General features: G+C 34.6%; 1 protein-coding gene across 1 annotated transcript; it reads right to left on the minus strand.

Annotated features, from left to right (window-relative positions):
• Positions 1–556: 556 nt before the first annotated feature.
• Positions 557–4,703, minus strand: LOC110910443. The gene is made up of 4 exons (XM_022155081.2): positions 4,519–4,703; positions 3,050–3,633; positions 2,084–2,185; positions 557–804 (listed from the first exon to the last, which is right to left on the minus strand). The coding sequence occupies exons 1-3, from the start codon at positions 4,592–4,594 to the stop codon at positions 2,090–2,092; spliced, it is 756 nt and encodes a 251-aa protein (XP_022010773.1). The 5' UTR covers positions 4,595–4,703; the 3' UTR covers positions 557–804; positions 2,084–2,089.
• Between the last annotated feature and the right edge of the window lie 13,496 nt (positions 4,704–18,199).

Below are 18,199 nucleotides of genomic sequence, written 5' to 3' on the forward strand. Positions count from 1 at the left end.
CGCCACCAATGGTTTATGACAAATGGATACTTTGAAAGAAATTGACATGATGGAATTTGGTTGCTTAGGGCAAGGATACTACACTAGCGTGCCACTGCCTCCTTTCAACCTTTTCAAATCATACGCTAAACCATATAAATCTAAAACGTTCAATTAAACTCATTTTGGACGGTTACATCCGTTTCAATGGTTTATGAACACCGGTTGATCACTGACTGTCCACTAGAGTATTATTGTGCCGCCAGCGAAACCACCCGATCATATTCATCTCCTCTAGGCATAACACCTATACACCAATTCAGAAAAAAAAAAAAAAAAAAAACCCTAATAATTATGGGAAACACCCCCTTGTGAGAATCGAACTCAGGACCTATTGGTCCCAAAGATTTATCCCACCCTCAAGATACACTTGTACCATTTGTTAATTTTTTAATATAAAAAATATTTTTATTTAAAAAAATACCATAGTTATTTTTAAACTTCTCTTTTGTCCCATCCACTTCCAAATATAATAAACAATAAAACCATATTCCAGATGATTCAAAACAAACCCATAGTGACCAAACTCTTGACTCGAATAACTGAGAACATGTAGCCATAATTCTCGGTACACCAACATATGTAACACGAAACTCATCTCCATAACAAACCCACCAAAATATAATAACTGAAAATATAATCTGGTATCATGTGATAATAAAAAAATACAAAAAAAAGTAAACCAAGTGCCACGAGTTAGGTCGAGCTACCTTGGGCAAGATTTATGAAACGACGAGCAACCCCATGGCGGGATATGATCATTCTCTGTAATCAAACAAACGAACAAGAAAGTCAAGAACAAAAAACACTGTAAACTCCTACATACATTTATTTAGTAATTAGCAAAAACTATCAATAATCTTCGGACACACATCCTGAGGTGTCATATGGGTATGGTCTATATGGGCGGCGGTATGACAGGAAGAAAATGACCTTACATCCCATATGACTTGTTTGACTGACATATAGATGACCGATGTGACCACTCACAAAGTCATTTAGCCCGTATGACCATGTTTCCACTATCATATGACCTGTATGATGTGACAGCAGGCCTGGTGTATGTTTTTTGGGATGGTGTTTGTATAGCATCACCCATTGGGTATGTTATTGGTCATATTTGGACCAGATGAGAAGATAACATGCTTGGATTGATGACAGTGACATGTGGGCAATGTATAAAAAGACTAAAATAGTGTTTAAATTTCAAATCTTTTATACAAAAAATGTTACCAAAACTAATTTATACCATAAAAGGTAACTTATATGATGAACATATATAATCTTGGACTGTCTAATTAAAGCTGATAGGTTAATTTGGTCCCTGATAGGGCAATTTCAACCCATATATGTAAAACTAGTTAAAAGGAAACGAGTCAAACGGGCTGAATATTCTAGAAGTCCCAAAAAGTGTATCAAATTGTTTACCTTCTCATATTATTCAAAGATGTTAGATCATTGTCCGGTTGATTACTTCTGTCATCATAATTACTATATTATTATTTAAAAAAACTGACTAAAAAGTGTTCACAGTTTAATCACTTAATCCAACCCAGCCCAACCTGTTTTGACCCGCACTAAAAATTTGCCTTTTTCGCATGGTTGTAATAATCGTTAGGCGCTAGTCGGCCGGTGGGGTACCGGCTAGCGATTAATTGGGATTAGTCGTGATTAATCGGGATTAACAGGATTGGGATTTTTATATGTAAATTTTGAAGTAGACATGTTTTAACCCCCTCCTCTACCCATTTTTTAAGTATACAAGATTAATTGCCGGAACTTACAGGTTTTGGCTGGAATTTGGTCAGAATCTCGCCAGAATCGCCTATTTCCGGCCGACTACAGCCAATTCAGGCCGACTAGTGATTAATTCACTGATTACCTAAAAATTAATCAGTGGCCGGCCGAGTAATTGCCGATTAATCCCGATTTTTCCAACACTGCTTTTTTGACATATTTTTTCAGTTGTTCCCCCCCCCCCCCCCCCGACTCATTCATTTTGACACTTATAGTTTCACATTAAGATCTATGGAAGATAACCCACCTGGTATCACCTCTCGGACCCTGAAAACAACTCGAATATTCCACAGCAACTCTTCCAGGTGGTCGTCCTTTGCACTGCTACTGCAGCTGAAGCTGCTGGGGTCTGCATATATTTTCAGAATTTTATGAAGCAACTAGAAAGCATCACATTTTTTAATGGGTCAGGTTGAAATGGGTTCGGTGTTGTCCATTTGGTCTATATTTATAAAACGTTTACGCCTTAAATATAGTACGAAAAGCTATGTAATTATTTATTACAATAAAAATCTTCTTACTAAAACAACGATTTAGTAGACGGTAAGCCTTGTAAATACGCTTTGAGCGGATTTCAACATGTTTGACCTGTTATTTTTAGCTGAAAAGTTTAAATTCCCTGTTTGGGATTAACTACCACATCTAGTATTGCAAAGTTAATACCCAAAATACATTCAAATATCACAAATACAAAAAAAATGATACACTTCTTAATAGTTAGGGGCTTAAAAAGCCAAGCCGCTCGCAGGCTACTCGAGATCAGCTCGCTAAGAGCTCAAAACGATCCAAGCTTAAACGACCTCGAGCCTAAAAATAAGCTTCTTTAATAGAGGAATCCGAGCCCGAGCTTCACTTATCAAGCTCGAGCTGGCTCACAAGACCAAAACGAGCCTATTATTTATACAATTTTATCCAATATATATAATTAACATATATTAATATATATAACATTATGATAAAGATAACAAAATAATATATATCATGTTATGTATAAAAATAATAACTAAAATACTATAAAAATTAAAATTAAAAGTATATAAATTGATTGATAAAAAATATACAAAAGGAGCCGAGCTTGAGCTTGAAAAACCACTCATAAGCTGAGTTCAAGCTTTAGAAATAGAGCTCAAAATGAGCTCAGCTCGGGTCTAGTCGAGCTTAGGCTCGGCTTGTTTACACCCCTAGATCAAAAAGAAAACAATAAAGGGTATACCTGTCTATTAGAATGTCCAGTCGTATCAGTTTCATTTGCACGATCTGCACCATTAACTTCCGTTTCCTTTGATACCGAAGAAGCCTTTTCATCCAATGGAATCAAATTTTCCACCTCGTTTTCTTTCAAAACGGGTTCAGCAACTACACTAGAAGTTGGTAAATCATCCTTCATAGCATCTTCACTAATAACCACCGACTGTTCTTCAACAACTACCGGTCTTTCCTCCACAACCAAATCTTTTTTCTTCTGGTTCTGTATGTCGTCAAACACTTGCGATACTTCTTCTAACAATGTATCCACAGGCTTAACCGGATCAACAACTGGAGAAATCTTTTCAGGTACAGATTCAACAGGCGGAACCGATTCAACAACCACTACGTTCTTCTCAACCACACGAGACTCGTCGTCTGAACTAGCGCTAGAACTCGAGCTACTGACATGAGAACTCTTTGATTTTGACCCTTCTTCGATCTTGATATTATTGTTAGATTTGTTCTCAGATGAATTATCTTCTTTCTTCTTCACCTCTACTGATGGATACTGTGACGTTGGAGAACTAAGCTCCCCGCTATCATTCTCTCCTAAAACAAACAAAAGTAAAATTCAATTCATATAATCACTAGTAGTAACAGATAAAAGAACAGAAATACATGTATAAGGCGCATGCCCCATCGCTTTTCTGTAGGTAAGGCGACATTTGTACAAAAGGAGCACTGCGCGTACTAAGCACGCGCCTCATGTACATGGTGACTATTTATGCACCAGAATGTTGTACAACAGGCTTTTCAGGTTCTGCATGTTGACAATTTATATATATATATATATATATTAAATCATACATAAAGCTTACTTATAGCTAAATTTAAGTATAGGATGCTAAAAAGCCTAAGAGAATTTAGAAATATATATACACACTTTGTGACTCGCGTACGAAAAGTGGTGTGCTTTTAAGCGTTGCGCCTCGTTTTCAGATTTATCGATCTTTTACACAACCAAGAAATTAGGTGGCGCAAATCAAGTAGCTACACACCCCCTAAAAACCCATCAAAACTAAGGCTAATGCCATTCAAACAACTAAGAAAACTATATAACAAAGATCAACTTCAGATCAATCACAAGATCTACCAAAAATCAGCAAACAAACACTAAATCAAGCAACAAAAAAGCCCTAAAACTTCAAACACAATAAAAACAATTATAAAACAACTAAAAAATACCAAACTCAACACATGTTCATACAAACAGAACTCAAATCAAGATACCCAATACAGATAACCAAAACCCACAACCCAAACACAAAACCCTTAACCTTTTGCAATAAATTAATCATCTTTACACAGATAACAATATACCCACAACCCAAAAACACTAAATCTTTAACTTTTTGGAATAAATTAATCATTTTTAACAGAAATTGGGCCACACCCATGAAGCAAAATGCATAAAAAATGTGGGAATGATGGTACCTTGATGGGATTGAGGGTTAGTTGTGGAAGATTTCTTCTTTTTAGCGGCTTTTCGCTTCTTAGCACCTGATGGCATGATTGAGATGAAACAGAGGATGTGATTTTGGGTGGTGGTTTTTGTTTCAAGTTTAAATCGGTTGTAGGGCCTTGGGTAGAGTACCAAGTACCACTCGATGAATCTCGTGTAATCAAGATTCCAAGTTCAAATTTGTATTGTACTACAAAATGGTGGGGTTTGGTACACAGAATTGGATATTGGATTATTATTTTTTAGAGTTAAATGTTATTTTTTTTTTCACTTTTATCATTTCTGACCAATTTCTAAAAATGTATCAGTTTCTTCTTTGACATACTGAAAATGTGTCACTTCAGTCCAAAAACTAAAACCCAGTTAAATTAGACATGTTAAATAAAGGGCATTATTGTAGATTCATAAAATAAGGTGAAAATAAAATATATATGAATTGACAATAATACACTTCATTTAACATGTCTGACTTAATTGGGTTTTAATTTTTGTACTGAAGTGGCATGTTTCATGTATGTCATGGAGGAAATTGGTGCATTTTTGAAAATTGGTCTGAAATGATAAAAGTGAACGAACCACAGGGACGAAAATGGCAGTTAACTCTATTTTTTATTATTTTTTCTGTTCCATTATCGCGTCAATTTAATTCCATTACCTATATACCAATTCTTATTAGGTAGGGTAAGTTCGTTTAGTGGAATGTAATAGAATTGAAATTAAATTTTAAAGAATTTTCTTGAAATCGTCTGATTGGTACAATTCAATGGAATTGAAATGTAAAATGAAATAATTGTCGTGTATCTAGGAAGAAGATGGTGAATCAAGTGACTTATATGTAACTAGGTTTTTACTCGGGATTGCTTCCCGGGCTCGGGAAAGTTATTTAGATTAATTACTATTTGTTATTAATACGACCACATTACATCAACCATCTCATTCGATTCAACAACATTGTCTTAAAATCACCGAATTAAATCATGAACCCATATTATAGATCAAACAAAAGCACAACAGGACCACATGAATAACATCATTTACATTTTTACTTCAATGCACTTAAATGATGGCGCGATTTGGAATTTTGTAAAAATGTTTGTTCTTGTACTTCTTAACAAAATTATATGGAATTCAAGAAAACAAAACAAAGACTTAAAGAACTATAGTTTAACACCCAATGTGATCGAGCAAATAGATGTTGACCAAAAGTCAAACAGTTGTTGACAAAAAGTGAAACAGATGTTCAACCAGATCCACTGTCTTCTTTTATTTTAGGACTGTTTTCCTCTTCAAAACACTGTTCAACCTAACATAGGTTTCCATGAACTGTTGACCTAAAGTCAAACAGATGTTAAAACCAATGTTTGAGTTATTCAAACGTCTGTTGAATACTAAATGATATGTTGACCAAAAGTCAATCAGATGTTTACCAAAAGTCAAATGGAGTATACTGTCTTTAGTTCACATCTCCACATTGTTTCCGTTAGACATGGACCTAATAATTTACATGTACATATATAGTTTTAGAATCACAACTTCAAAACTAAACAAACAAGTCTAGTATCAATTTCGAAAAGCAAACAACTACAACCCAAAAACTTGGTTCAATGTATCCTTCTGCATTTGCCTTCTTCCCCAAGAACATTCATCCGAACATAAAAAGATTTTTACCTTTCACAAAGTTAAGTGTAAATGCTTGACCTGGAACCATGCCTTTATCTCTCACAAACTTTCTCATTCCTTGCAGATAATATCTTGGTTGACCTCGAGATGAACCTATAGCAACTTGAATATTCCAAACATCACCTGCCACGTCCACAATCTTCAAACCCATCTTACGATTCAGTCCAAGATCTTCAGCCTGTTTTTTAAAAAGGCGCTGTAACAAACAACGAACAATTCAATAAACAAAGAATTAACACATCTTTAAAATCTGACTAAAGTATTATATATTAGTAAACTCATCATCACAAACTTACAAAATGACCGTCCACACGGAAAGAAATAGGCACGATCTGATTATCTTCATTCCCAACAACCATACCACTTTCATTGACATTAACGATGTCCTGTACAGCTTCAGTATCTGAACTCAAGACAATCTTTTTTATCACCTTTTCTTTAACAACAGCACAAACCTCCGGGGGAAGCACTAAATCACAGGTAGCACAATTGAAAACCGTGATATGAAAAGTCTGAAGATCTATCATCTCAAAGACAATGAGATGATCAACAGTTAATGACAACTTATTTTGTATCTCTTTCCATCCGGTAATTATGTAAAGTTCATTGTTGATATCTTCCATCCCTACAGACCAGTTCTAGTTTTCAGATCCTTTAATAAGAACCGGATATGAAGGAATAGTGTTTAACATCTTGTGATGAACAAAACAACGATTAATACTCTACAATCAGAATAAAACACATTATATAGTACATTAGTAAAAATATATCAGAAAATTAAGTAAAAAAATAAAACACAACAATTAAACAACTGTATCTCCAAAAAAATTACATGATGAATAATATTCGAAGTTACATACCATATAATCTTCGTTACCAGATGGTTTGTAGTAAAACTCTTCACAAGGAGCAAGAGCAATGTCTTGATAAAAATACAATATTCTGAAACTTTGTAATGCTTCTTCATAATGAAATATCAACCATGAATCTGAAGGTATTTTCAAACTGTCTACCAACTGACACCAACCATTATAAAAATAATATCTGCCATTGCTTAGAGGATAGATCTTGACTTTAAAAACATTTCCAGTTGTGGTCTGGATGTTTGTATTTCCAATTGGATAATTAAACTGTTGAATCCAATTTTGATACTGTTTTGGCAAAACCTAAGCATAAATATAAGAAACACTTTTATTGCTAAATATCATACCAAAAAATTAAAATTAAGTGTTAAACTAAGTTCGGATAAAATTACTAACCAAACATTTCCTTTTACTATTTTCAAGGTAACATGGAAATCCATAAATCATTCTCACATAAAACTGTAAAAATATCAATCATATAGAATAAAAATCAATAACATTAAGAAACAAATGAATATAATCCATTAAGGTATGCATTACATCTAAATAAAAGATAATACAACTAATATATATCAAAATAACAATAGACAACATCAAAAAGGTGAGAATACATGTAATTTCTTATCCTATTGAAATATATATAATTTTTACATTATAAAAACAACTTATTAACTTTTATAACTCAATAAGTTATAAGTTGCTCCAAAATAAGCTAACCCAAACACCCACTTAGAATCATATATATCTATCATAACATGCATAATAACTACATAGTAATCGGATATACAAAAAAATTAGGACTATCAGAAATTCTTCCAGTATAAGCCGCAACAATAAACGCAATCATAACCAACAATAGATTGAAAAAAAAACAGGGAGATACATGAATACACCACCGTCGATTACAACTTCTACATTAAAATAGCAAGAACCATAATCGGCTATAGAATTCAAAACTAAAAGAATAAACATGAAAAAATACAAAACAAATCAGATTATTTAATAATACCTTTTTTATTTTACAAGATGATATTGATGAAGTTTGGAAGGAATCGAAGAAGATGACAGAGTTTGTTGGAGAAAGTGTAGAAAGAAACGTGGAGAGAGAAACGAACCGAGATTTTGTGAGGATCTTTAAAAAGTTAGAAGTTTAAAAATATCCCATGTAATCGGGTCGGATCATCCCATTTAGTTTTTCGTCAACATCTGTTTGAGTTTTGGTCAACAACTGTTTGAGTTTTGGTCAACATCTCATTTAGTATTCAACAGAAATTTGAATAAGTCAATCAGTGGTTTGAAAATCTGTTTGACTTTTAGTCAACAGATGGATGGAAACCCATGTTAGATTGAACAGTGTTTTGAACAGATGTTTAAACATCTGTTTAGACTTAAACAGATGTTGGGGCTTAAACAAATGTTTGGCGTTCTATATCAGTTGTTTGGACTTAAACAGATGTTTGGATTTAAACAGATGTGTTGATGCATATTTTGTCTATCGCCTTCGTCAATCCGGTCAATCCGAGTCATAGTGAAAAGCCGAGAAGAAATCAAGCGTATTATGTCATATCTAGTTAGAAATGGGAAGGTGGCAAACTTGTAATTAGTGTGAACTTTTACTAAGTTGCCTTGACCATATAAATAGGAGTTATGTCATATTTTTAGAGACTCTTGGAAGACTTTTAGAAGAGATTTAGAGAGAAGACTTTCTAGAGAGAGAAAGTAGAGAGAGAAAGTTGTGTATTTGTGATTCTTGTACCGTACACGTTAAATTTAGCAATGGAATCACATTAGTAGTACATTATCGTGTGTTCGGTCACGTTCGTTCACGGATTCCGCACGTGAAACGTTCGTTACGCAATCGAACGGTCGCCAAACCGATCCTACAAGTGGTATCAGAGCTAGGAGCTCGATTGCTTGATCAAACACGTTGTTTTCGTACTGATTTCAGCAGATTTGAACCGATTCAGATCTGATTTCACCTATTTCTTCACCTTCTACTCGTTCTTTACTGAAATACGTCAAATTGAACAGGTAAATTCGGTCCGTTTCGTCTGATTTTTGGATATGTTGTGCGTTTAGTTCCGATCTACAACCCTACCAAGTTTCAGCTCGAAATTCCGAGCCGTTTAGGAGTAATCGCGATTTTTCTGTTCGAATTTGCGTAAACTTTCAGCTTGGAACCGCTTTTGTGAACCGCCTATACGAACATCTGGAACCGCTCGTAATTTCAGCTTGGAACCGCTCGAAATTATTTGATGTGGAACCGCTCGTAATACTTCAAGTCTTGAATCGCTCCAAGTGTCAGTTGAATCGCTCATAAATACATGTGTGCAAGTGTGGGTCGCTCAAAAGTTAACACGTTGAACCGCTTATTCAAATTGTTTTGGATTGCTTTTTCAGACAAATTCTTTGAATCGCTTATTCGGACATTTGGTGGATCGCTTATTTGGATCGCTCATCTGGACAAACTTGGTTCGCTTATTCGTCACAGTGTTTGAAAAACGTGTTATTGAATCATGGATTTCAATCTCGTTAACAGGACTCAAGAAACACTTGATAGAATAATAATATTAAAGAATGATTTTGATTCATTTTCAGGTTTTCCAGGAGAGAGTACAAGAAGTGTCATTGAGAGATACAAACATCTTGTTCGTTCAATGTCTGATTTAAATATTACAAAAGAACCAAAAGAGTGGATTGAAAAATTTATCAGTGCGTTACCGAAAGAAGAATGGGAAGATTATGTCTTGAACTTGAAAAGTTCTAGAGAATTTTCTCAACTGACAATTACTCCACTCATTAAAAGGATTGAAGAACAGATGGAGATCAAAGATAAGAAAAAGAAAGAAAAAGCAGTAAAAGTCAAAGAATCTGGGAAGAATGAATCGTCAAGGTCTGCTTCAGTATGTTCAAAGTGTCATAACTTCAAGACAGTCAATGACAAACTTGTGAAGAATGCAGAAAGTTTGACATCTGAAGTCAAAAAGTTGAAACACGAGAAGCATACTGCTGAAAAACAGATTCTTATAGTTCAGAGTATTTGTGAGAAGCTGAAAGCTGAAAATGTTAAACTGTTGGATAGTGTGAACAGTTTGACATTAGAGAACAAAGGTTTGAAAGAAAATGAAAAGGTTTTTGAAAACAAACAGAAATCATCTGAAAATGAAGATTTCTGGATAAAATTGGAAAACAAAAACCTAAAAGCGAATGAATCAAAATTTCAGGAACAGATAAAAGTTTTGATGAATGAAAAATCTGTTCTTGAAAATTTGAAGATTGAGAATGAGAAAAATATCAAGTCTCATTTTGAGAGAATATCTCAGCTTGAAAGTGAAGCTGAGAATTCGAGGAACAAAATTGATGAACTTGAGAAGAAATTGAAAGGTTTTGTGACTAAATCTGACAGTTTGAGTTTTCCCTGTCCAAAACCACTCAATTCTATGCCGATAAGTGAAAAGATTGAAGATTGTGATGAGAAAACTGATGATGAAAATGAGGAATTTTATTCAGCAGATGAATCTGAGACAAAATCTGATGCTGAAATTAAGAAAAAGGAGAAATTTTTGAAGTTAAAAGAAAAATTTCAGAAAACTGTTTTACATTCGACTGAAAAGGGAGAATGCTCTAAGCAGAAACCTGTGAAGAAGATTGTAAAACAGAAACAAAAGATTAAAAATGAAGAAAAAATCTCATCAGTTCAATCATCCAATCACAATCAAAAATCAAAAGATTTAAAACTTAAAAATTCAAAAATTGCTGGGTGCAGGACAGATCATAGTGCTTCAAAGTCAAATACAGCAAAGGTGAGGAAGGAATATCACCAAGCCAAACAATGCTTTGATCTGAGCATTTGGACTAAAAATGGTGATAGGTACGATAACAGAATGTGTTATAGTTGTGGATATCACGGACACATTGCTGTTAACTGCCGATATTGGAGATATGAGACCAGGAGGTGCTATAACTGCAACATCAAAGGTCATATTGCCCGAGATTGCCCGAGAAGATCAATGGGAAGATCAAGGGTTAGGTATCAGAAAGTGGCAGGAATTCCAGTCAAGGTCAAGCCCGAAGAACTAAAAGTTCGAGAACCAAAAGTTCAACAACCGAAAGTTCTAGAGACGAAAGTTAAACTTTCACAGGGGCAGAAAGACCGACTGAGGAAGAAGAGGAAGAAAGCGAGAGAATATCTCGAGAAGATTTTGTCCTCGGGTTCACGGGACAAACAGATTAATAGTTCTGATGAATCGACTCCTTCAGTTGCAAAAACAAGCAAGACGAATTCATCAGATACAAATCTGAGGACAGAACAGAGAGGGAAGAAAAAGGAGAAGGTCGGCGATGAATCTGACAGATCAAAGTCGGACAAGCCACCTGCAGGCAATGATTCTGGTATGGTAAAACCAGAGGAGCCATTGGTTGAGGTAAAAGTTGAGAATTCTAGTTTAGCAATGGATGATGCAAATTTTCCACCATTGTTGAGCAAGAATTCAAAATCACCCAAGGTCAGTCAGGCTTGGGTGAAATTGTTTAAATAGAAAAACCTGACTTGCCGGAGATCCCAAGATGGTATCGTGGATCATGAATCGGCACATTTCTTGAGAAATTTCACTTTGGTGATTTTTCGCCTCATAAGTGGTAAATCAGGGACATTAATTTGTACTTGATTTTCTATTGATAGTTTATGTTAAAACTGAAAATGTTAAATCTTTAAAAGGTTTGAAGAAAACAAGATGATGAGATAACCCCAAATCTACAAATGGTTGGAACACAAACTAATTTTTCCGGAAAAACCATTTTGATTGAAACAAACTTAAGTGTTTTGAAATCATTATGGGAAAATAGTTTGTTGTGAGGGGGAGTTCTGATTGTTTTTGCACGAGAATGGTGAATTGAGGTGATTCACATAATGTTGTCATATTTTTGTATAGTTTGTTTTTCAATTTTTCCTCAGAAAATCAAAATTGAAACATATTTTGATTTTAGGGGGAGTAAGAAAATTTTGAAAAATTTAAAAAATTGAAAAATGAAAATGAGTTTTGTTGCAAAAAGAGGAGATGATAGTACATCGGTGGACTATCACAGCATGCTAGAGATTTGTAAAGACAAAATTGTTTTTAAACAAGTCTTACTAATGATGTGTCAGTAGGCTTCACACAGTTAGTAAATTGTATTCGAGATATAAACATAAAATCAAAACTTACTTATTTTGTGGGGAACACTACTTGGATATATAGGTAACCCCTGAAATCTCGTTTGAAAGGTTTCTTATTCTGGAATACTAGGTTCTTGTACTCAATTGATGTCTGGGGTATTATTCCGGGACTTCTGCTGAACGGTAGTTCTGACCTAGTCCCTGGCTAATACTTTCTTCATATGCTTGAAACATAGCATAAAGCCCTCAGCTGATTAGACAATAAAATTGATGATCAGTTGTTGTAGCTGAAAAGATCCTCTAAAGGGGACCCACTGCTAAGTCGAAGCTGATATCTTTCTGCTGAACGGAAGTTCTGACCTGAGATCCCTCAGTTCTCGCATTTTTCCCCTAATTTATATACAGATATCATTTGTAGTTATACTTACCTGTAGATCAGAATATTGGGATCTGGATACGGGAGTATATTCAAGAGGTGGGACACTCAAATAAGTTTAAGTGCTAATACATTAAATACGTATCTTGAATCAATTGAAAATTTGTGTAGAGGTTTAAGTGGACAACAATACTGACAATCAGAAGTAAATTTGTTTTTAACATTTGTTGATTAATCAAGATCAACGGTGTTGGTGATATGTCTCAAAAACCGATATGATCCTCTTGCACAATCTCTCAAAATAGTGTTCATTTCTGTATTGTTCAAAATTCAAAAATCCAAAAATATTGTATTTTTGTTTGATATTTGAAAACTTCAAAAAGATTTTCGACAACAGAGTGTGAAGAACTGATATTTGACATTTCAAGTGCTAAACATGTTGAACTTGTGGTTTGAGAGAGAGTGTTAAATTGTGAAGATTTGAAATGCAAATTTGGTTCATTAACTTGATGACTAAGTTGAATGGTAACCTACAGTTTGATCTTCATAATTTTTCTTATACGATTAGTTAATTCATTAAGTTGAATTACAAATTGTATCGGTTTGTGATAGTGTGTTTGAGTTGTGCAGGTTTCTGATCCTGTTGCTACGGATAGTCAGGAGACATATCAGAACCAGAGAAGAGCTTGAACAGAGAAAGCCAGGAGTTGATTTCAATGGTGATAACGATTTCCAGACCAAGATCCCAGCATGATGATAGGGGGAGTCTGACGAAAGTTAGAGCCAGAGAAAGATCCAGGCATATGATTCCAGGAAGGAATTCCTGAAGAAGATATTATTCCAGGCTGAGTTCCTGAAGAAGTTCGAACAAGATTGAGGTGCTGTGAATGATTGAAGACTCTCACTAAAGATTCCGTCAACATTCAAGGGGGAGTTTGTTAGTGCAGTTGTCTGTCGACTACATCTTTGTTCGAGTCTTAGAGAGAGAGAAAGACAAGTCGTTACGATTTTCACTACGAGATTGACTACGGCAATATCCAAGGGGGAGATTGTTGATGCATATTTTGTCTATCGCCTTCGTCAATCCGGTCAATCCGAGTCATAGTGAAAAGCCGAGAAGAAATCAAGCGTATTATGTCATATCTAGTTAGAAATGGGAAGGTGGCAAACTTGTAATTAGTGTGAACTTTTACTAAGTTGCCTTGACCATATAAATAGGAGTTATGTCATATTTTTAGAGACTCTTGGAAGACTTTTAGAAGAGATTTAGAGAGAAGACTTTCTAGAGAGAGAAAGTAGAGAGAGAAAGTTGTGTATTTGTGATTCTTGTACCGTACACGTTAAATTTAGCAATGGAATCACATTAGTAGTACATTATCGTGTGTTCGGTCACGTTCGTTCACGGATTCCGCACGTGAAACGTTCGTTACGCAATCGAACGGTCGCCAAACCGATCCTACAAGATGTTTGACCATAAACAGATGTTTGGCAATAAACATATGTTTGGCCTTAAACAAATGTTTGAAGTTAAACAGGTGTTTGCTTATAAAGAGATATTTGGCCTGAAACCAAACATCTGATTAAGGTCAACATCTGTTTCACTATTCGCCAACATCTGTTTCACTTTTGGTCAACATCTGTTAACATATAAACACTGTTAACATAAATTACAAATAATTAGCTAATAGACAACACACAATTAGCATCTTAAATCATCAAGAGCCTTAACAATTTGACCATATGATTTAATCGTGTGTTTTATCTTAAATGGGACATCTGGAAAAGAAAATTCACTAAAAGGATAACATATTAAACGGCTAAAAAAAAGCTCAAAGAGTATTTACTGCAAATCAGGATTATAAACAATGCCAACAGTCAAGTCAACCATGTTTCTTTCACCTTTGACTTTCAAAGTCAATTAAGTTACTTACCAAATTCACAAATACATAAAATTTCTTATATAACCGCAAACATTAACACACCTAATAATCTTAACTCTGCTATCAACTGTAAAACACAAACCCAAATATCAAATTTCCATTGGGAATCTTTATTGCCTCATCAATAATTCCTTGATTTGCCCTTTGAATTGTAATTCAAAGTCGAAGGAATCTGTATCATCCTCATCCCTGCACAGTGTAAGATCAAGGAGATCTTGCAGATCTTCAACACCCAGGCCCAGTGCTTGTTCCCTTGATATTTTCTTCACCTCACCACTGGTTTTGATCAGAGTTAATACTTGGGTCTATTTGTCAGATATCCACTTTAGTATTTTTGATTCCTGTGGGTTTCTTGGGAGAGGTTTTATCGATGATGAGTTTGGAGATGGTGGCCCAGTAATGACTGGCTCAGCAGTATTTATAGTTTGTGTCAATTCAAGTTTTTCTCCTATCATCTGCTTAAGGCATATTTTTACAACGTAATCCCTTGCTGCTTTATCTGCTTCTGTTTCTGCATCCATCTGCTTTTGTTTCCTTGTTTGGTAAAGGATGGCAGCAGGTGGAGCAGTGGATCTCCTGATTTGTAGCTTTTGTTGCTTAGCTGGAACCACTGCTTCAGGGTAAACAGGTTTTTGGGGAACATTAGGATTTTTCTTTCTTAATTCTTCCAGCTTTTTGTAAGAGTCGAACACTTTATCCTCTTTCCACCTTGCCACTTGGTTCTTTGATCCAAAATTAGCTGTTATTAACTCTTCTTTCATTCTTCAGCTGCAGAGTACTATCTGGTACATTTTTCTTAAACTTTGCCCAGATAGGAGGAGTTTACTTCACCTTGTTTTTGATCATATCTTGAATTCTTGCTGTTTCACTTTCTAGATCACTAATGGTCCATTCTTTGTACTGGTACTTTTCTCCCTTGTATGTTTTGTAAGCCATGATATTATCAACATAATGTTTCCTCAAGCTTTCATCAGCTCTTTCTGAAAAATTTTAACAGAGATCTTTTGAAAACTGCTCCAAATTTTGACTTGGGTTAGCAGATATTGGTAGTTTGTTTGAATCTCTCTGTCAGATTTTCCTTCTGTATTTCTTTTGGAGATATCCTCTACTTGTTGAGCCTTTAATCAAACTCTAGGTACATAAGTGCTTGTCTTTAACAGGGCTTTGTCTTCAACAGTGGATAGGCCTCATCAGTGTTTAAGTCCATCAGTCTTTATAAGGAGCAGTGGTTAGTTATAACAGTTCTTAGCATGATCAGCTGTTATAACCACTCCATAACCCTTTGAGAGGAAGCAAGTGTCGGTCTATTTAACCGAAATGAATGATTGCAGTACATCCCTGTTGAAAAACAGAGTCGATAAATTTAGGGAAAATGAGGTTGAAAGATGATAAGCCAACAGTGGACGATCTCATTCTATAGCTTCGATAAATTCAGGGGTATTCTCAAATAGTCCTTCCTAGATGCTTCAAAAGAAGCAGCACTTTGGACATTTGTCGGACTTCAAACATCTATTATCTATTTTCTACTATCTATTATCTACTACCTATTATCTATTATATATAATAAATGAAAGTTGATTGCTCCACATGGCCCAAAGTGAATCAATCAACTTTCATCTATTATATATAATAGATAATAGATATTAGATAATAGATAATAAATTAATAGATGTTTGAAGGCCGACTAATGTCCAAAGTGCTGCTTGTTTAGAAGCATCTAAGAAGCATTATTTGAGAATACACATGAATTTATCGAAACTGTAGAATGATATCGTCCACTGTTGGCATATCATCTTTCAACCTCATTTTCCCTAAATTTATCGACTCTGTTTTCAACAGGAATGTACTGCAATTATTACCTTATATAAGATACCTTCAACTGCATCTTCTGATAAATCAACATTCATTTCACTGAAAAGATATGTTCAACTGCATCTTCAATCATGAACTATTTAAAGAAATCGATGAAATCATCCAAAAATACCCAAAATAAAACTAATTCAACCATCCAACCATAACATACTTGCGGTATTAGAAAGGCCTTTTTTACCTTATTTCAACAGTGATGAAATCATGAACTATTAGAATAGCCATTTTTACCTTATTTCACAAATTTCATAATATTTAAATAAGTAAAACATAAAAAAATGAAACCAAACACCTGCTATTTGTCGTCCAAATCTTTTAGTTGGTCCTCATAGTCCTACAACCTTTCAAAGTCGTTGGAGTCGGTCGATAATGTCAGCGGCTAATTCACAAACAACAGCAAACAACAATAGCAAGTCACCAAACAGTCGAACTGAAAATCATATAAAAGCCCAAAAATAAAACAAACCCTAACCTAAAACTCAAGATGGAAAAATGAAAAAATATATTTATAACTAACCCTAAACCTCAAATACATTACAGCATAACCAAGAGAACTGCAAGACGCAGAGCCGACAACCTCTGATCATCTCCGTCATCAAGTTAGCAGCGGAACCCTAGCCAAAGCACAACAATAAGTAAATACGCATGAAGATCAAATGAGTGAACAATGAAAACAAAGATTGACACTTATAGAACAGAAGTTATTGATAATCTAACCTTGATTCCGAGCATTAATCGGAACATCGATCGGAATAGAACAGAGCAGAGGGAGAGAGAAAGTGGGAAGCCCTAAATCAGTAAATGAGGGAGGATATAAATAAAAGAGGGCAGTGGTACTGTTGGGCGGGAAAAGAGAACTGATGATGCCCTAATTAAGTGACACGTGGCTCAAATAACTTTCATTTATTATATATAATAGATTCCAATCCTTTTTTGTTTGTTTTTGAACTGAATAGCATAAGAAATGAAATCTACATTCCAAATTCATAAATAATTCATTACATTATATGAAATGAAAACTACCATAAAATATAATTTACAATTTTTTTTGAGTAAACTGTCAAAATGGTTCCTAAGATTTGGTCACTTTTGTCACTTTAGTCCAAAACTCAAACCTTTTGAATCCGTGTCCCTGTGGTTTCAATTTTGTTGTCATTTTCATCAAAAATCAAAATTTGATCAGATTTTTCAGTTAGCATCCAGTTTTTTTCCCTCCCTTTTAATGAAGGGCAAAATAGTCATTTAATGTTTTATTATACAAATTAAAAAAATCTGACCATTTTGCCCTTCATTAAAAGGTAGGAAAAAGACAAAAAAATTGGATATTAACTGAAAAATCTGACCAGATTTTTTTGGATGAAAATGGCAACAAAATTGAAACCACAGTGACCTAGATTCAAAAGGTTTACGTTTGGACTAAAGTAACAAAATTGACCAAACCTTAAGGACCATTTTGGCAGTTTACTCATTTTTTTATGTTTTCGAAAGAGCTAACATGTGTATATCCTTTTTCATAATAATAGTATTTGATAGTCATTTGCAAAAGACTTAGCTTTTCTTACCCTAGTACCTTTTCTGGGTTTACTACTAATAGATGGTACATCTTTGGTATTAGCAGAGTTATTATCAAATTCAGTTATATCAGATGCTTTTAAACTATAAGGCGTGTCCTTTAGTCTAGGCACATAAGAAAATTTATCCTCATTGCCAAAGTTAGCATCTCTTGACTGAATCACAGAGTGAACAGAAACATAATCATTTGATTCTGTG

Source organism: Helianthus annuus, chromosome 15, assembly GCF_002127325.2.
Source record: "Helianthus annuus cultivar XRQ/B chromosome 15, HanXRQr2.0-SUNRISE, whole genome shotgun sequence".
Lineage (NCBI taxonomy): Eukaryota > Viridiplantae > Streptophyta > Magnoliopsida > Asterales > Asteraceae > Helianthus > Helianthus annuus.

Excerpts from the sequence above, each read along its gene's own strand:
- LOC110910443 (XM_022155081.2), bottom strand. The coding sequence starts at position 4,594 with ATGCCATCAGGTGCTAAGAAGCGAAAAGCCGCTAAAAAGAAGAAATCT. Across the intron at positions 3,634-4,518 it reads TAACCCTCAATCCCATCAAG|GAGAGAATGATAGCGGGGAG; the intron begins GTACCATCATTC and ends TGTTTGTTTTAG. Across the intron at positions 2,186-3,049 it reads CTGGACATTCTAATAGACAG|ACCCCAGCAGCTTCAGCTGC; the intron begins GTATACCCTTTA and ends AAATATATGCAG.